Source organism: Protobothrops mucrosquamatus, unplaced genomic scaffold (genome assembly GCF_001527695.2).
Source record: "Protobothrops mucrosquamatus isolate PMUCROS unplaced genomic scaffold, P.Mucros_1.0 scaffold19, whole genome shotgun sequence".
Taxonomy (NCBI): domain Eukaryota; kingdom Metazoa; phylum Chordata; class Lepidosauria; order Squamata; family Viperidae; genus Protobothrops; species Protobothrops mucrosquamatus.
In genome coordinates, this window is record NW_015386404.1 from 751,655 (window position 1) to 772,362 (window position 20,708).

The following is a 20,708-nucleotide window of genomic DNA, read 5'->3' on the forward strand; positions in this document are numbered from 1 at the left end:
GTACTGGAAAACAGCTAGCATGGAACCCCTAAACCTTCTCTTTGTTCGACTAAACATATACCTGGTCCCCTCAATCATCATATGGTTTAGCCTCCAGACCCCTGATCATCTTTGTTGCTCTTCTCTGCACACCAAGATATGATAAGAAAATATATGGGCACCAAGATACTTTATTTTGAGAAACCTCCGCTGAATTTTTTTTGGGGGGTGGGGGGTCAGTGCAAAATCTTGTTTTCTCCTTCTTCTTGCCACCACCAACAAGAATCCTTGGGGCGTTCCCAAAATCTTTGCAGGATGTGTTTAATTAAAGTCACGATGTTGGTCTCAGTGGTGAGTTTCACTCATAGAGGATTTAGAATGCAGGAAAATTACTTTTAATTTATCATGCAAAACGATGAGAAAAACAGGGAAATAAAGCAGTAGCTATCGTGGCTTTGGATTGACCAAAATAGGAGGAAGTAAGCACTGATGATTAGTATTAAATGGAGTTCCACTAAAATCACCACGTTAGGAAAGACTTGGCCCTGAGTTTTATATAAGTTACATTCAAAAAGCAAAATAGGGTAAGTGCAAGGGAGGAAATAGAGCAAACCAAAGAAATAAGAATCAAAATATGAGCTAGATAAGGTAAGCAGGGTTTTTTTTTTTCATGCCTCAGGCTGCACTTGGCTTACGCAATGTAAGATGCATTCTGCAATAGTCAATAGGAAAAGAACATAAACTAGATTTGATGGTTATGTGGAAATGATTCTCCAGGCATGCATTTAATCATTTTCTTACCTATCACATTTTAAATTCCAATTTGGCAACTGACTTTGCAGGTTCAGGGTTTATGTGAAGCCTTGGGGCTCAGGTTGGACCTCCCTGATGATGGACAATTTGCTAATGGGAAAAAGCAACAACAAAAAAAAATTCACATGATTTCAGGAAGCTGAGCTTTTTTTTCTCCTATAAGGAGAAAACCAAGAAGAAAACTAGGCTTTACGACAGATGGGCTGTCAATCTTTTCCCATACGACTACCGCGTGGCTCCAGATCATTCCTTTGAAATATTGATTGGATGTGATATGGGTAGAATGGGGGGGGAGACACAATTTGCTGAGATTTGGACATTGTACAAATTTTAGTAAATAAATAGTTAAACAGCTCTGCAGTTGAACTTGATCCTTTTGGTGAGATGGATATGACCACGGTGGACATGAGCCCTGATGACGCGGTGGTGAGGATGCAGTATTTGCAGGCTCACTCTGCCAACTGCCAGGAGTTCGATCCTGACCGGCTCAAGGTTGACTCAGCCTTCCATCCTTCCGAGGTTGGTAAAATGAGGACTCGGATTGTTGGGGGCAACAGGCTGACTCTGTAAACCGCTTAGAGAGGGGCTGCAAAGCCCTGTGAAGCGGTATGTACAGTAAGTCTAAGTGCTATTGCTAAGTTGCTTTGGATAGGGTTGGCCATCAATCTCTTTTGAACCTCCTAATCTAAGCTGCATAGGAGGGTTTCCTGGCAAGATTTCCAGGCTGCTACCCGCTGTCATTTCTTTATAACACATTTGAGGACCCAATTTGGCGTAGTGCTTAAGGCATTGGGCTAGAAACCAGGAGACTATGAGTTTTGTCCTGACTTAGATACAAAACCAGTTGGCTGATGTTACTCCAGTCAGTTACTCTCAACCCTAGGAAGGAGGCAATAGCAAGCCTCCTCTGAAATCTTGCCAAGAAAAGATCCCGGGACTAGTCCAAGCAGTCATCACCAATCAAGACTGACTTGAAGCCACCGAAAAAAAGACATTTAAGTCTTCGTGATAGCACAGGGATGGGAAGATCCTCAGCCCTGATGACCCCATTCTAGAAGTTCCTTTTACCGTTAGAATCGAGGTGACCCACCTTTTTGTCAAGTGGAACAACCATCTTCCTCAAACAGGCTTTGGGGGCAGCTGCCTTTGGAACTCTGGTTGCATCTGATTTGCTTTGATTTATTATGTAAACCATCCTGAGTCACGATGTTCCAAGGCAGCACAGAAATAAATAAATGAAAGAATAAATACATGTTGGCTTTGATCTTGGCATCACCGAGGGGGTTATTGGATCTCTGCTGACCACGGTTAGAAAAGCAAGTTCTTGTCAATATGAGAGGGGGAGGAGGGGAGGGGAGGAGACCAGACGAGACAAGACAAGAGGAGGGGAGAGGGAGGAGAGGAGGGGAGGGGAGGGGAAGGGAGGGGAGGGGAGAGGATTATATTTATATCTCAGTTGCTTCCCAAGAGCTCAGCATAGTCCCTTGCAATGTTGCAGGTGTGCCCCAAAGAGGCAGAGCTTGTTCTTTTTAACAAAATCATTTCAAGCTTGAAGACATCCATGATGCTTAACCTGCCCGACTTTCTGCATAACATTCTGTTGTGTTGCTTCTTCAGATTTACCCGGCATTGTTTGATGTGGGAAAGTCAGCAACCAAGTCCAGAATGGCCAAAGCTAAACAGCTCTTATATGTAGGCCGAGCTCTGACGTTAGTCTCTTGATTAATGGAAACGGTGGTGTCTTTGATGGCAACTAATGGTGGTAATTAATCTCATAACTGCTGTTAGTGGGGCAAGGAGGCACGTTCAGAAGGATGGAGAGACAAACTGTTAAGATCTTTAATCGCTAACAGGGATAGCAGGGAGCAGGGTAACATCTGCACAAACACCCATCAGCAAGTAAAAGCTGGTGTCTGTCCCATTAACCAGAAAATGTGGCCATTAGCCAGTGTGTGTTTCTCACTTCCTGGCCCCAGTTTTCTGACCTACTTCTTTTATCCATTGCCCATTTCCTTCTGTGTTTGCAAGGGAGATGTTTACTTGCTTTTGCTTATTCCTGCGATGTTCCCACGTGTTATCATTTTGTGAACTTTCTTTTGATCATGTCTGCAGGTCCTCTGATGGTCATTGTAGAATATTGCAAGTATGGAAATCTGTCTAATTACCTGAGAGGGAAACGAGGGGATTTCATTATATGCAAGGTAAACGATGTGCCCCTCCTTTAAAAAATCTTCAGATGGAAAAGGGTTTTATTGCTTGTCCAAGTGAGGACTGGGTTTGAATAAATTTGTTTGTTTGTAAAATTTATTGACTGCCCATCTTACCTCAAATTAACTTTGGATGGCTTACAATCGTAGAAGATAAAATTATATAAACTAAAAACATAAAAAAGTTAGCACAACAAGTCAAACAGTGCAAAACAATTTGAAGACGGGGAGGGTGGGAGCAGCATGGGAGGGAGGTGGGATCTGTTGTTAATCAATCAACTAGCCCCAGTGTGATTGGAACCCTGAGCCAACTGGCAGCATAACAGAATAACAGAGTTGGAAGGGACCTTGAATGTCTTCTAGTCTAACCCCCTGCTCAAGCAGGAGACCCTATACCATTTCAGACAAATGGCTGTCCAGTCTCTTTGTGAAATCCTCCAGTGATGGAGTACCCACAACTTCTGGAGGCAAGCTGTTCCACTGGTTAATTGTCCTCACTGTTAGGAAGTTTCTCCTTAATTCCAGGTTGCTTCTCTCCTTGATTAGTTTCCATTCCTTGTTTTTCATCTTACCTCCTGGTGCTTTGAAAAATAAGTTGACCTCCTCTTCTTTGTGTCAGGAGGGTTGGGGCTAACCTTACTTGGGGGGGGAGATGTTCCAGAGGGCAGGAGCAATAGCAGAGAAAGCCCTCCTCCTGGATCCCTCCAGCCAGAATAATCAGTCTGATGGGATCCTCAGCGTGCCTGCTCTGTTGGCACAAATAGGATGGGCCAATCCCAATGGGGTGAGATGGTCCCTCAAGTAACCTGGACTCAGGCAATATAGGGCTTTAAAAGTGATGACCCACACCTTGAATTGCACCCAGAAGCAGACCAACAGCCAATGCAGCTCGTGGAGCAGAGGAGTTACAGGGACCAAATTCAACCATGTATGTCATTTCTTAGACATTTGAATCAGCATCAGAACAGAACTGGAAGAGACCTTGCAGATCTTCTAGTCCAGCCCTCTGCTCAAGCAGGAGATCCTTAGGGAGACCTTTATGCAAAATGAAAGATTAATCTTTTGGGGGACTTTGCCCTCATGCTTAATTAAATTGTGGCTAACAAATGAAAAAATGGATAGTGTAGTTTGAAGACAGGGCAGTGTGGTGCTAGCTTGATTTATGTGCTATAAGCAAACCGTGACTCAGTTAAATGGACATAGCATGTTATGCAAAAACTGCCAATGTCTTTTGTGAACCTCGGTCTCCCGTTTTAGCATGTTGTTTGAACCCGCCCCGTGAGTAATAACGGGCTTCTTTAAGAGGTCTTTTTTCATCCCCAGTCACCAGAAAATTCAGACTGCTCAGAGAAAGGACTGAAGGAGTCGATAAGTGACTTAACAGAGCTCATTAAGAGGCGTCTCGAAAGCGTGGCCAGCACGGGCAGTTCTGCCAGCTCTGGATTTGTTGAAGACAAGAGTTACACAGATTCTGATTCAGAAGAAGAAGGTCAGTGAACACCCACTTTCTGGTCTCTTTGGAGTTCCAATTCTGGAGATCTGTCTCCTTCTGGTCTATACCAGGACTGCTCCATCTGCGAATGTGTGGGGGAAATTTAAAAACCTCCACATCCTCTTGGTCATATTCTTAGCAAAGATGGGCCATCTGATTTTGTAGCTTTGAGCTTGCTACATTAGCCTTTTTGTGGACACAGAATATACAATCATAGGGCTGGAGGAGACCTCAATACAGATCTCTGGTCATCCTCTAAGTAGGTGGGTCTTTACTTTGCATCCCTAGCTCAGATCATCCATTGCTTTGTCCTAGATGCTGAAGATCTTTACAAGCGACCTCTGACTTTGGAGGACTTGATTTGCTACAGCTTCCAGGTAGCTAAAGGCATGGAGTTTCTGGCCTCAAGAAAAGTAAGTCTTGTTGCAAGAGGTGTCAAAAATGATGGCTGGGTTCACAGAACAAGTTAAGTTAGTGTTTCCCAAATGTCACAAAATTCCAGACGTATGAATCTCAACTCTCAGAATTCTAAGCAACAGGAAACCTGACTAGGAAATCCAGGATGTTGCAGTCTACTCTATACATCTTGAAAGATGCCAAGTTGAGAAAGACTATGCTGGCCTAAACTAAAATGGGCTTGGGAACTCATCTCAATCATTATACATTCATTTACTGGGCTATTAGACATCCAGCCAGCCAATGATCATCCATAACCGTTTTAGGCATGATCCTGATTTTCCTCTTGTTATTTCCAGTGCTTTATTATTATGGGTGATCTTTTTTTAATGCCGTCCAACATTTCCAACAAAGCAGGAGTAGAACAACTGGAGTTCTATTCTTCAGGTTCAGACAAGAACTAATAAGTATTGGGAAAACCTATTTATATAACCATCAGCTGGATGTAATGGAACGAGATTCAGAAGTTGTGATAAAATTTTAATTAGCAAAATGCAATCCTGTTTTTTATATGGAGGTATCAAAGGAGCCCTTTGAAGGTATTTATTGCTTGGAAAGGTTTTAGTGCTTCATAGGGATTCAGAATTCAAGGAAGTGCTAAAAATTACACAAAAAATAACACCCAAATATAGGTAGGTCCAGGACTTTTTTTCTCATAGAACGCCCAGAACGGAGTTCCGGCACCTTTTTTGGATGTAACCTTGTAGGGTAGGCAAGGCGGGTTGTATGACATGTGTGAGTTCCGTCACCTTTTGTTTTTACAAAAAAAGCACTGGGTAGGTCTACTCCTAACTTGTTCCACAAGTTGGAAGAAGCTTCTTGGATGAGAAGCGGAACATCTTCTAGGACCGTGGTGGCGAACCTATGGCACGTGTGCCACAGGTGGCACGCAGAGCCTTCTCTGTGGGCACGCATGCCATCACCCCAGTCCTAGACCTTCATCTGGATTTTATAAAACCTTTTCGCTTTAGGCCTCTGCCACTGTGTGCAAAAAAAAAAAAGGTTCAATCAGTCAATCAATTTCAATTTCTTGCGGGGGAAAAAAAGATCTCGCAAAGTTGGAATTGATTGAACTTTTTAGTCCCACCCAGTCTGCCGTTACCACCACAGTCATGCCCACCCAACGGGCCACACCCACCCAACAGGCCACACTCACCCAATGGGCCACACCCACCCAATGGGCCACGCCTACCCAGCACCCGACGATACATAAGTGGGTTTTGGGTTGCAGTTTGGGCACTCAGTCTCTAAAAGATTCGCCATCACTGTTCTAGGAAAAACAAAGCCCCGTTGTCTTTTGAAAAGGGATGTTTGGAACAACCATGACCTGGATGACTGAGAATCTCCATAGGCAACTTGTCCCACAGTATCCAACCAACCCATTCTGGACTCTTATGAAACATGCCAAGTTTAATGCTTGTGGAACATCACATAGCACAAGATCTTCCACAAACCCATAGTCAAAATTTACCTGATGGTCCTCCTTCAGTTCTCTAAGACATCATATGACGCCAGAGAACTTTAAATTGCAGAAATGAACAGGGACATCCTTGGAAGTAGAGAATCAAAAGGTCGAGGTCTTGTCCATAAGTATGTGATCTCAGCACATCCCATTTTATCTGTGGCACCAGTGAAAATGGCCAGGGCTCCAGTTGAACAGTCAGAGACACCCTCTTGAGCTTTTTCAGGCCACCATCTTTCCTTGGTAATAGATAAAGGTCATTGATTTTTTTTCCCCTGATTTCCTTTTATTTCTTTTTTCATTCCAGTGCATACATAGAGATTTGGCTGCCAGGAACATTCTTCTTTCTCAAAATAATGTGGTGAAGATTTGCGATTTTGGATTGGCCAGAGATATATACAAAGATCCTGATTATGTGCGGAAAGGGGATGTAAGTATGGGGCTGGGTGTTGTAAGACCCTTTTCCCAGTTGTGCCCTTCATGTGGTGGAATGTGGGCTGGGTTCCTAGGAGGGAGGGGCTGATTTCCATGCAGCAAAGAGGCAGAGGACCTTGGAAAGTTTAATCAGCAAGGAAGAGGGTTGAAATGGTTCCTCTCTAGCAGTTCCAAAGTATATCTGAAGTTAAGCAGATAGTTGCTTTAGACTGGCAAGATTCTGTCTATAGGTGGAGAACAATAAGGGAAACTGCCCAGAAATAACTCTGTGTTTCGTTCTTGATTCTTGGGGCCTGACATCTGATCTCCTTTGACATCATTAATCACAAATGTTATTCATCCCTGCTCCCCACCTCCCCCACCCCTATGATATTGAATAGGATACACATGCTTTGATCAATGTATTTAATATCCAATTCAGATTGGTAACACAACTCGATCTTCTTTCCTAATCATGAGGATACCATCTAAAATACAATGCACTACCCACCATTGCAACACAAGCTCCACCTTTTTTTTAACTTGCATCACAATGTCACAAGCAAATACAAAAGGGGTTGAGTTTGCGCTGTAACACGCAACAATGTACGTTTGTCTGGCCGTCCATCTTGGATAACACAGCAACTTTGTGCTTCTTTCCTTTCCCAGGCCAGGCTGCCCCTGAAATGGATGGCTCCAGAAGCAATTTTTGACAAAATTTACACAACTCAGAGTGATGTCTGGTCCTTTGGTGTGCTGCTGTGGGAAATATTTTCCCTGGGTAAGATTGTTTTTCCTTGCTTTGATTTTAAGTAGAAGAAGTATGCTCTCTTAATGTCATGAAATGATATCAGAGTGGGACAGTTACTACTGGAAATTGAACAAATTAAACCATGAATGAAGGTGAATATGTGTGTCCCTGGATAATGTTGGAGGATCCAATCTGGGTCGGTCACTGGTACCAGAGGCTTAGTCTTTTGAGCTTTTGGACTTGTGCTGGATCCTTGGGGAACTTCTCTTTCACCAAAATGTGTGCTTTGGGCTATTCTATGCATAGTATTTATGTGGTCCCTGGGTTTTTAGTTGTTGATTGGGTTGTTGATGGCCGATTATTAAGTTGTTGGCTCTTGTTTCCTTGTGCTGCTAAGTCCTCAGGCTCATAGAATAACCCAAAGCAGACATTCTGGAGAGGGAGAAGTTTCCATATAGATGGGCTCCAACACAAATTTGAAAGCTGGGAAAACTAAACCGAGCCAGATTGGATCCTAAATCACATTTATTATTTAAGCAGGCCCTTTTCTAGAAGGCAAGCATATTTGCCTTATAAGGGCAACAAAATCTGTGTTGCAGCCAACCTGCTGTCAACAGCTTCTTTCATTCATTCCTGACCTGGAGCACTTGATGAGTGTGAACTGCTGCGCACATCCCCACTTTACAGTTCCAACGTGGGAGGGGGCTGAAGATATTGGACTAGCAGCAGAGAAATCTAAGTTGAATCCAGCCTCACCTATAGGGCTGACTTGGGTCAAGGGTAATCTTTTAACCAAACAATTGTTATTTATTTATGAAATGTATAAACCACTTCAGGCAAGGGGTCCTGATTACTGTATAGGGAACCATAGCAGCACAGCCAATGCAAAACAATGCAATCAAAGGCAATTAAACTAAGGCACAGCCTTGTAATAACTATTACTTCTGGCACCAACAGTTTTGGCAGCAATCAAATCTTAAGACTTGTCTGGACCTGGCTGGTGAAAACCTCAGAGGCTACAAGGGAGCGAATGGCTATAGAGGTGAAAGGTGGATGTGTTCCTGAAAAAGGGACATAACTCTAATACAGGTAGTCCCAAAGATGCTTTTTCCAAAGGCAACTGAACTTCCTTTGTTTTTGCTTGAAGACATTTCGCTTCTCATCCAAGAAGCTTCTTCAGTTCTGACTGAATGGTGGAGAATGGAAGGATTTATCCTTCCATTCTCCACCATTCAGTTAGAACTGAAGAAGCTTCTTGGATGAGAAACAAAATATTTTCAAAGGAAAAAAAAACAAGAAAGTTCAATTGCCTTTTGAAAAGCACCTTTGGGACAAACCATGACTTGGATGACTGAGATTCTCCATAAACATCTTATAAAGGTGGTCCTTGACTTACCACTGCTTGCTTAGCAACTCGTCAATGTTATGATAGATCTCCCTGGAGTTAAAGTTCTGATGGCTGCCCCTCCTTTTCACAGTTGTGGCCATATTTTGGATGCTGAGCAACCGGCTTGCATTTGCAGCATCCTGTGGTCACGTGACTGGGTTTTACGAGATTTTTGGCAGAAACCAGCCTGTACTTCCAATTTCCAGTAAAATCAACCCATAGAGAACAATTGGTCCATTTAATGACCATCACAAAAAAGGTGATAAAGTCAGATCGGTTGTTTGGTTGACCTGCTTGACAACTGTCACAACTTATGACAAAATGGGCAGTTTCCATTGCAGTCATAACTTGAAGACTGTCTACAAATAAAGGAACGTGAGAACAGCAACTGTAGAGGATTCCGCTGCTCCAGGACTAAACCCAGCATGGACATTTTCTTCCACGTCTCCAAGAGACATATTTCCTGTCAGCACCAGCATATAAGTTAGAAATACAGTACATTATGTGAGAAACGGCGGCAGCCGCCCATCCTGTTGGCTGCATACTTTAGGAGGAGTTTCCCAAAGATACCTTTTAGCATGAGATGGAAAGTCTAGTAACATCCTGAGCTCCTACTATTAGGTTTTGTGCACCAGTGTTCTGGTCAAGGTCAAGAGTTTGCTGGCTGGGTTCTCCGATGTTCAGTTCTGGTTCTTGGCTCAGGAATTCTGGGAGTTGAAGTCCACAGGTTGTAAAGGGGGCATACCATTCCGGACAAATGGCTGTCCAGTCTCTTCTTAAAAGTCTCCAGTGATGGAGCACCCACAACTTCTGGAGGCAAGCCGTTCCATTGGTTAATTGTTTGGACTATCAGGAAATTTCTCCTTATTGGTTCTCTCCTTGGTTAATTTCCATCCATTGCTTCTTGTCCTGCCTTCAGATGATCACAGGAACCATCCTTACCTTTTTGTCCCCTCCCCTCAGACCCCCCTCATTTAGCATCTCCCAGAAACAAGGCTGGGTGATTCAGGAGAACAAATAATTAAAAGTGAGTCCCATTCAAAAACAAGTTGCAAATATCAAGCAAACGAGAGCGATGGATTTAAATCCTTCAACAGACTGCAAGCAGTGAAGCTGATCTATTCCGATTCCTCCACCGAATGTATTCACAGACTGGAGGTGATAATCATCTAGAAGGGAGTTTGAATTATAAGCTTGAGCAGATCAAGGAAGGAAAGTAATAAATAAATATGAAGCTGGGCTTCCTGCCTCCCTGAGGGTCACAGTCTAAAAATAGGGGGGGAAACTGAGGAAGGAAGGGAAAGGTGGCAGGACAAACAACAGGAAAAGGACATGTGACGATGGTGGTAACCCAAGTTTCAGTTTTGTAGGTGACTTTGAATGGTCACTAAATGAATGTATAGATAATCCTCATGTTACAACCACAATTGAGGACCAAATTTATGTTGCTAAGCGAGACATTTCTTTAGTGAGTTTTGCCCCACTTAACGACCTTTCTTGCATCCAACTTGACCAAAGACCCTGGGGTGGATTTGATAATTTGTCCTACTTAGAGTGATCGGTTGCCTTCCGTTGATCCTAAGTGATGACATGCAAGCATGGATGAGGAAGCGGGGGGGGGGGATGGAAGAGAACTCTGCTTGGGACCCCCTCAAGGCTAAAGTGCAAAATGGAAAGGAAGGAAAAACATTTGATGAAGCAGCCCAAGTCTGCTTGATGGAAGAAGGACAAGGAAGGAGCATCAGCAAACATTGATTAATTGTTGTCACTATCAGGAAATTCCTCCTTAATTCTAGTTTGGATCCCTCTTTGATAAGTTTCCATCTGTTACTTCTAGTCCTACCCTCAGGTCTTTGGAGAATAAGTCAACCTCTTCCCCTCTGTGACAGCCCCTCAAGTACTGGAAGACTGTTATCGTATCACCCCTAGTCCTTCTCTTCCTTAGACTAAACCTACCGAGTTCCCTCAATTGAGGTTCCATTTGCATTAAAAACAGATTAAATCTTCTTCCACTTTCTTCTTAGCTTCAGGGAGCCCAGATTATGAAAGAAGGGCATTCTGCACCTCCTTAGGGGGGCTATGGAGGAATTGAGACAATTACGAAGCTAGAGCTTAATCAGCTAGTTATGAACTTTTGATGAGGAAGCTAGCTATCAGGAGACAGATTTCCGACTGTGAAATAGAAAAGCAAAGTATGCAACAGGAGCTTTCACTCCCTTAAATTGACTGTTATTTTATCATTATCTGGCTATCCCACAAAGCATTTGGGATTGAGGGGTTGTTGGTTTTTTTTATTGGTTAATATTGGTTGCATGGATGCAGTCAAGCAATTAAAGAGGCCACAGCTGTACATTTACAGTATTATAATCAGCTTTTCTGTGAATCCAAAATGCAATTGGGGTGGCCAACTTCTAGAGCCATCTGGCCAATGAAAAATTCACCAGGGACAAAGCCAGATTTAACAGAGACTTTAAATTAACAGAGCCCTTGTCAAAAAATCTTAACCAGGCACACCAACAACTGATGTCATATGGAAGTCCAGAGGTGGACTTTTTTTTTTCCTTTCGTGCAGTATATCCTTCACTCTAAATAGTAGCTAAGTTCTCAAAATGGAAAAATAAATAATGCCTTAAAGTATTACAGTGGCAAAACTTACACACGTATATGTACAGTATGCTTGTGCGTTCATGTGTGTGTTTGTGTGTGCATCTTGATGACAGATATAAGAAGTCGCAAACGTCAACTAATATATATGTTCCCATGTACATTTTGGACATGATTTTAGACATCTGTATTTTAGAAAATAAAAAGAAACAACTTTTTATAGCAATACAAGATGCATGTGGGAGTTAGGATTCGTTCAACCAGTTGCCTTTCATTTCAAGCAGCTTACGAATGGCTGACTCAGGAGTTCTGGGAGTTGAAGTCCATGAGTCATAAAAGAGCCAAGGTTGCCTACCCCTGGTCTAGACATTTAGCTCTGCACTTTGGGATGAACACCCTTCAAATGGTGCTGGAATATGAACAGATTTTCAGAAATCATTGCAGACCACAGGAACCATTTGCACTTTAGTTTGAGATGCAGACAACACAGACTCAATCCAAACAGCTGTGTGCCCATCTTCAACAAGGAAGGGACCCAGGGCAGAAAGCATCCTGCAGCCAAGAAGGCTCCACACCCGTTTGCACCACTCAGGTGACCCTGAGGACACAGACAAACGTCCAAGTGGCCTCAACGACCCTCTAAAAGAATGCAAATGACCAGCTGTCTGCAAGGAACATAAACCCTTCCATTCCCCACCATCCAGTCAGAGCTGAAGAAGCTTCTTGGAGGAGAAGCGAAACGTCTTCAAAGGAAAAACAAGAAAGTCCAGTTGCCTCCTGAAAAAACACCTTTGGGTCAAGGCCTACTTCCACTAATATGTACATGCTATTATCAAATGCCTACAATATGTCATTTGTTGTTGCATTTTTTTAATGAAATATTTGCTGATGGACACAGAAACGTCTGATGAAAATCTAGCAAAAGCTGGGCTGAGACGGGTCAGCACCATCAATTGTATAAATGGTAGAAAATCTGCACAATGAAAGTAACAGCAGGATTCCTGTGGAAATTTTTTTCCAGCGATGACACTGGCTCCCAAAATGAGATCTGGATTACCGTTCTTTGCTTTTTCTTTCTTTCTTCTATTTTTCAAGGAAGTCAAGCTGAATTAAAATTTGCTCAGCTCTTTCAAAGTGTGTGGATTTTCTCCTCCTTGACATTTGTATTAGGCTAATATATCAATATGCTTTTCGGTTTCCTTGTCATCTTTGTTCAGTGTCATAACAGCAGGAATCCCTCTTCTGCAAGATTTCAAATAACAAAGTGCTGACAGCTGACACCGGAGTTTATCTTTCTACAGCTTTTCTGCCCAGACCATTTGTCAGAACTTCTTATTGATTCGTAGTTATTGATTTGGCATTTCACAAGTTTCTGGAACAATCCATGTTTAGTTCCTGAGCATGTTCTCTCAAAGGCTAGGGAATAAGATGGTCATTTTGCTTGCTTGCTGCAAAGAAATCGTGGGTACTCCATCACTGCAGATTTTTAAGAAGAGGCTAGACAGTCACTTGTCTGAGATGGCATAGGTTCTCCTGCTTGAGCAGGGAGCTGGACTAGAAGACCTCCAAGCTCTATTCTATTCTAAATATCTGAATCAGAATAGAGCTGGAAGGGACCTTGGAGGTTTTTTAGTCCAACCCCTGCTCAAGCAGGAGACCCTTACCATTTCAGACAAATGACTGTCCAGTCTCTTCTTTAAAACCTCCAGTGATGAAGCACCCACAATGTCTGAAGGCAAGCTGTTCCACTGGTTAATTGTCCTCGCTGTTAGGAAGTTTCTCCTTAATTCCAGGTTGCTTCTCTCCTTGATCAGTTTCCAACCATTGTTTCTTGTCTTGCCCTTTGGTGCTTTGGAAAATACATTGACTCCCTCCTCTTTGTGGCAACCTCTCAAATACTGGAATACTGCTGTCATGTCCCCCCTGGTCTTTCTTTTCTCTAGACCAACCAAACCCAAATCTTGCAACCGTTCTTCATATTTTTAGTCTCCAGGCCTTTAATGATGATTAAATTTAATGATTCTTGTGAATGAGGATGCATTCTCAAGAAGTCAATCTGCACTGGCTTCTTGTGAATGCATCATCGGCTTGTACATATGAGACTCTAGAGCCCATTACAATTTCCCAGGATCTTGGGGGTAAATGTCAGAAAGTCCTCAAAGTTAACGAGTAGTTATTTTAATGAGACCAAAGAGGAAAGTGGTAACTCTGATGGTTAGGATGCTGGGTGGAGGTTAGCAAGACTGCATTCAAGAACAAGTGTTCCCTTGGTGTGGGGTGAGCTCTCGTCCTTCGCTCCAGCTCCTGGCGCAGACATGAAAGAACCCCCCAGCTGGGCATCCCCCAGACAATGGTGATGTCACTGATTAATTCTTTCAACCTGGAAGCGCCTTGGTGTGCAAAAAAAGGAGACCAAAAGAAGTGATGGCATTAGACATGATTCCAGAGTAAACTTAATAACTATATTTGATTTGCTCTCTGAGCTTGCTTGTTTTCTCGCAGACGTTTCACTACCCAAACTCGGTAACATCATCAGTGCTGTATTTGATTTGAATTAGATATAAGTGAAATTTAGTTTTCTAAAAGCACCCAATTTTTGAGTGTACAGCCCCTGTCTTTTCACTCAAATGTTAAGTGTATCCCATCACTTGCAAAAACAATACATACTTCTGATCTATGGGAGGCATCAATCACTCCCTCCATCTGGGGCATTCACAAGGGGGCCATAAAGTCAACATTGTGAAGGCCATCTTGACTTTGGGGGGGGGGGGGCTTCTGCAGTTGTCCCTGACTTCATAGCAGAAGGCTTTCAAGAAATAGCTTAATCTTCTCCAAAGCATACATTTCATTCTGTCCGATAGAAACATAGCTGAAAACGCCTGTACTGAGATTCTCTCTCTTCTACAGCTAAAGAAAGCCAAAATAGGATGTACAACAAATTATTCCAGTCAAATTCTAAGCATTCACATTTTTTTATTGTTTCTATAGATCATCATGCCATGCCAATGATGAGTAGCTGGGTGTCAAACCTTTAACAGGAATCAGTGCATGATCAAGGATATTCACCTAGGATATCATTAACCAAGTTTAATGTCAGGAAAAAGCTTTATGGATATGCAATCTTGGAAATTATATTCCAGTCCTCATTTATTAGAGAGTAGCTAGATATGTCTGGTCTAACGTATCGCACACACAGACCCACACACACACTCATACATACGTGGTACACACGCTCTTTTCCCTTATGATTATAGAATCTCTGGAAGAGACACAAGAAAACTGTATTTCTGAATGGTACTCATTGCTCCATATTTATCCTTGCAGGAGCTTCTCCTTATCCAGGAGTCCATATTGATGAGGACTTTTGTCGACGTCTCAAGGAAGGAACACGGATGAGGTCTCCAGAGTATTCCACTCCAGAAATGTAAGCTTTCCCATCCATTTCTAGATGTTTTACATTGCTCTGTTCCCCCATAATTCCCCCAAGTACAGAACAACAAATGTGCCTTTATTTCTTCAAGAGCCTTCATTTCTTCTGAGGTCTGTCTGATACCTTACTTTTCTGTCACTTCTCATTCTTTTTCAAGATAAATCTCTTCCTACAGACTCAGGACCCACAAAATGCTGTGTGCATGAAGCAACTCCAGAATCTATAGTTAGGCACGAAGTGCCCATTCTTTACACCCAGTCTCCTTCTCCCTAAGCTAGCTCTCCCCAAAAATCGTTTTGGAAAGCTTTGGGTTTTCTCAGTCCAGGTCAGACAAAATGGGCAATACTTTTTTGCTTTTAAATAATTCCCTGAAAACATTTGGGTATACTGGATGGAAACGCCATTCAAACCAAGTACTTTTTCCTCTATATTTAATTATAGGCTGCCCAGAGTTGTTAGGGGCGGTGTGGTGGCTCAGCGGTTAAGATGCTGAACTTGTTGGCTGGAAAGCCAGCAGCCCAGGTTCAAGACCCGAGCACCACGTGATGGAGTGAGCTCCTGTTCCTTACCCCAGCTCCCACCAACCTAGCAGTCCGAAAGCATGCAAATGCGAGTAGATAAATAGATACCACTTCTGTGGGAAGGTAACAGCGCTTCATGATGTCATGCTGGCCACCTGACTGTGGAAATGTCTTCGGACAGTGCTGGCTCAATGGCCTTGAAACAGAGATGAGCAGCACCCCCTGTAGTCAGTAACAACTAGCAGAGTAAAATCCACAGGGACTCTAGAGTTGTTGGGAAAATGGGTTGCTGATAAATTAATAATAACATCATATTCCTTTTTAAAGGCAGTGGGTCTTCCCAGTGCCACACCTGAACTGCAGAACTGCCTGCCTGAGTTAATTCATCAAAGCCGTGCTGTTAAGAAGGACCTTTGTGCCACACCGAGTGGACATTTTTGACTGAAACATTATCTGCTGGCCTCTCTTTCATCTGAAAAAATAAATTCTGATGGCCCAACAGGGCACAGGGTTAGCGAGTAGAAGGATGGATTGATAGCTCTTTGTCAGTTTTAAAATTCAATCACCATTTTTTAATCCCCTGTAGCTACCAGACCATGTTGGACTGCTGGCACAGTGTCCCAACCGAGAGACCCACTTTTACCAACCTTGTGGAACGTCTAGGGGATCTGCTCCAGGCAAATGTACAGCAGGTAAAATGCAGGAGAATGGTCCTCTTTGGGTGGAAAACGCTTCGACTAAATGGAAGCAAAAGCTCTTCCTGCAAGTTAAATTTTAAAAGGACAAGTTTTATAATTGGATAAATAAGGGGGACCATGTGTGGCTTCTTAAGAGTCTTGCAAACAGCTAAATAAATGCTGGTATCTAAATAATATGAAAGAAACGTAGCAAAGAATAATTAGTTTGGCACCTAACGTTCTGGATTTCTTCTCAATGGGCTAACATAGGGACTATGTACGTGCTAGGATGAGCTTCAACCTCAGTGTCCCCAATTGAACATGATGCCCTTGTACTTCTTAAGTCTGATCTACTTCTCAAGATTGTTGAACAGTTGAGGGAACTAGGTATGTCTAGCCTATCGAAGAGAAGGATTAGGGGGGACATTATAACTGTCTTCCAGTATTTGAGAGGCTGTCACAGAGAAAAGGTGATTGATTGATTCTCCAAAGCAGCTGAGGGCAGGACAAGAAGTAATGGGTGGAAGCTTCTTAAGGAGAGATCCAACCTACGAGTATGGAGAAATGTTCTGACAGTAAGAATCATTCATCAATGGAAAAGCTTCCCTCCCAGAGTTGTGGGTGCTCCATCGCTGGAGGTTTTCAAGAATAGCCTGGACAACAATTTGACTGGGAAGGGATAAGTTCTCCTGCCTTGAGCAGAGGTTGGGCTAGAAGACCCCCAAGATCCCTTCCAGACTTATGATTTGATGTTCTATGCCCATTGGTCCAAGCTTTACTTCTCTACATTCAACTCCTTGGAAGATTAACAGATAAATGTTGAGCAAAGGAACCACAAGGGAAAGGAAGCAAAGAAATTTAATAGTTTAGGCAGCATACAGAAACTGGGGCCCTTGAGATGTTCTTGGATTATAACTCCCATCACCTCTAGTTGTGGATAATGAGAGCTGAAATTTAGAACATCTGGATTAAGGCTCCAAATATGCCAGTTTGGTTAAGGCAGACATGTCAAACACAAGCCCCGGGGGCCGGATGTGGCCCATAAAGTGGTTTCATGTGGCCCACGAAGCCATCCTGGAAACAGTGAGGGAACGGCCTCCTCTGCCTTGGCCTTGCCCCAGGCCAGCCAGGAGCCAATGTACAATGTTGTGGTTGCCATCTATGCTGAAACGCATTCAGTCTTAGCTCCACAAGGCCGTCTGGAAACAGCAAGGAACCAGCCCCTGTCGCATTGGCCCCACCCCCTGGGCGCATGCTGGGGAGGGGTCACCCTTTGTGAGGAATGAAGAAATGGACCATCGCCTGGAAGTGGCCAGCAAATGGCCCTCGCCTACGTCACATATCCGGCTTGATAGGCTCTGCCCTGGTCCCACCCCCTTCTGCCAGAGACCCTCAGATCTGTCCCACTCCTGCCCAGGCCCCCACAGGCACCCTTGACGTGAACGATGTAGAGCTGGCCACGCCCACCCAGTAGGCCACACCCACTGCATCCACGCCCACCCAGTAGGCTGCACCCACCCTGGCCACACCCATCCGGCCCCCCGAGGGCAACCGCAATACTGATGCGGCCCTCAATGAAATTGCGTTTGACACCCCTGGGTTAAGGCATCGGTGTAGAAAGTGGGAGATTGTGAATTCCAGCCTTGCCTTAGGCACAAAGCCAGTTAGGTGATCTTCTTGGAAACTTTCTTGATAACCGTAGAAATACTCAGAGAAAAGTGTATGTTGGACAAAATACTCTGGCTAGTGCATTGCCAAAATATTACAGCTGGGTCCCAGAGAGATAAAATGAAAAATTTAATCTCCTGAAGGCTTCAGGTAAAGTGGTCTCCTAAGAGAATCAGAGGAATGTGACCGTTTATGATTTCTGAAGTCAAGAAAGAAAAATGAGCCTCAGCTTGTCCTTTTTTCTTTTCCCAAGGATGGGAAAGACTATATCCCACTGAACATTACCTTGTGTCCTGATGGAGAGTCCAACCCGAAGATCTGCATCTTGGAAGAGAACGTGAGCAACTTCATTCACCGCTGGAGTGCTATAGAAGCAAGGTAAGGAAGCAACTTCAAGCAATGAAAAAACTTTTCCCAACCAGAAACAACTGTCTTATTGATTAATTCTGTTCTTCGTTTGTTTCCACTTTTTCTCATCTTTTGAAAGAGTCTGTTATTGTTCCTAGACTGGTGCGAATAGATGTGAAAGCCCAGATTTGTAGACTGTGAAAATATGTCTACTAAAAAGTCTAGGATAGCCTGTAAAATCTCAAAATTCCCCCTATGTTGCCTTGTTTAATCAATACTGAGGCACAGCCATTGATCTCATTGTAACAAGCGATCAGAGAAGCCCTAAAAGTTCTGGATGTGATAGAAGTAGAAATACACCTCTTTTTTGCAGCATCTCCAAAGGAATTAATGGATTAATGTTTTCCACAGAGCAAAGTAAGCACCTGGAAGGAAAGGTGGATAGCAGTGGAAACTAAATTGTGCCTCCACTGTATTTTTGCAGCTTCTCCAAGACTCTTACTGGCTATTTCCTTTATTCCTAAGAACATACCAGGTGGCTTAAATATGAACCTGCACTGTGTTGCAACTGCCAAAAAAGCCAATGCAGTCCTAGGCTGCATCAACAGAGAGAGAGTATCAAAATCATGAGACGTCTTACCACTTTATATACTGCGTTGGTAAGACCACACTTGGAATACTGAGTCCAGTTTTGGTCACCAGGATACAAAAAAGGTATTGAGACTCTAGAAAGAGTGAAGAGAAGAGCAAAAAAGATGATTAGGGGACTGACCAGAATGCTTGTTAGAATAGAACACGGGTCTTCAAACTTGGCCCTTTTATGACTTCTGGGAGTTGAAGTCATAAAAGGGCCAAGTTTGAAGACCCCTGGAATAGAATAACAGAGTTGGAAGGGACCTTATAGGTCATCTAGTCCAACCTCCAGCCCAAGCAGGAGAGCCTACACCATTTCTGACAGATGACAGTCCAGTCTCTTCTTGAAAGCTTCCAGTGATGAAGCTCCCACAACTTCTGAAGGCAACTTCTGTTCCATTGGTTGACCATTCTCACGGCCAGAAAATTTCTCCTTATTTCTAGGCTGAATCTCTCCTTGATCAGTTTCCATCCGTTATTCCTTGTCTGGCCTTCAGGTGCTTTGGAAAATTGGTTGACCCCCTCCTCTCTGTGACAGCCCCTCAAATATTGGAACCCTGCTATCATGTCCAGCCCCCTAATCATCTTTTTTCTGGTATCTTACTTTCACATGAATGGACAGAAAAGATCATCCCCCCCCCCTTAATGGCCATGTGTGGGCAACCGAAAATCTTACCTCCTCTTTATTTCCAGCATTAACTCCAAGAACCGGCCACTCAGTGTGAAGACCTTTGATGAGGTGCCTGTAGAGAAGGGGAAGATGATACATGAGGTGAGCTTGAACCAGACTTGTGTTTTTCACTGCCCACCTGAAAGTAGCCACTGTTCTTAAGGGGAAGATCTGCAAGCAGGAAACAGCTAGGAAATCCATCCCTGAATGTAAATAACTACCTGAAAAGGAACAAACAATTGAAGTTATCCAGTGATACAGATTACCAATAGGCGCATAATGTACCCAATATTTTTCAGACAAAGTGCATTGTCATTTATGGGTTTATCCTGCCATATTGAGCACCATTGTGGTGCAGTGGTTAGAATGTATTGCAGGCTAACTCTGCCCACAGTCTGGAATTCGATCCTGACCGGCTCAAGGTTGACTCAGCCTTCCATCCTTCCGAGGTCGGTAAAATGAGCACCCAGATTGTTGGGGGCAATAGGCTGACTTTGTAAACCGCTTAGAGCGGGCTGTAAAGCACTGTGAAGCGGTATGTAAGTCTAAGTGCTATTGCAGTAAGATACAGTATAATAGGTTGGTAAACTTGCCAGCCAAGTGAGCAAATCTGGGGAGATGGAAAAGGAGAAGAAAGGATCGGCCACTATTATCCAGGAGAAACATGGAATATGGTAGCACTTTTAAGGCTAATTAACTTCTTCGTGAATAGCAGCTCACTTATCAGAGAGTGGGGTTTTGCCCCAGTGCATTTGACAGGCTTTTTGCTCATAGATTTTATGCCCAGATAAAGTTGGTTAGTCTTAAAGGCACTACTTATTTTCTTACTCCAACCAATTCTTCCTTGGATATTGGCGAATAGAAAAAAAAATGAGAGAAAACCTCAAAATGGGGAAAAAATGCATCAGAAGGCTGTCACATTTGTTCCAACTCTGATGAACTTCAAAGCGTATCATATTTGATAGGCATATAATGTGATGATGGTTTCTTGCCAAATGTCCAGATTTGGGGCCGTTCATTGAGGTTTAACACATTATGTCTAACTGCAAGTTGGGATACCAGGCAAAGGCAAGGGAAATCTCACATCAGCTTTAGTCCGTTGGGTTTAATCATACAGCAGATGTAATGTTCCACAGTACAGCTTAGGAAGACATTTAAAGAGTCGTCGTTTGGTGGTAAAGATGCATTTTGAATGC

General features: G+C 43.2%; 1 protein-coding gene across 1 annotated transcript in view; it reads left to right on the forward strand.

Moving 5' to 3' along the window:
* LOC107282917 (vascular endothelial growth factor receptor kdr-like) overlaps positions 1 to 20,708 on the forward strand; it is a 184,503-nt gene that overhangs the window by 152,588 nt on the left and 11,207 nt on the right. Inside the window, exons 20-28 of the mRNA XM_029283103.1 lie at positions 2,905 to 2,993; positions 4,323 to 4,488; positions 4,807 to 4,904; positions 6,717 to 6,839; positions 7,493 to 7,604; positions 14,890 to 14,989; positions 16,103 to 16,208; positions 18,115 to 18,239; positions 19,536 to 19,614. Coding sequence (XP_029138936.1) covers positions 2,905 to 2,993; positions 4,323 to 4,488; positions 4,807 to 4,904; positions 6,717 to 6,839; positions 7,493 to 7,604; positions 14,890 to 14,989; positions 16,103 to 16,208; positions 18,115 to 18,239; positions 19,536 to 19,614 — 998 coding nt within the window. The remainder of the gene's footprint in view (positions 1 to 2,904; positions 2,994 to 4,322; positions 4,489 to 4,806; positions 4,905 to 6,716; positions 6,840 to 7,492; positions 7,605 to 14,889; positions 14,990 to 16,102; positions 16,209 to 18,114; positions 18,240 to 19,535; positions 19,615 to 20,708) is intronic.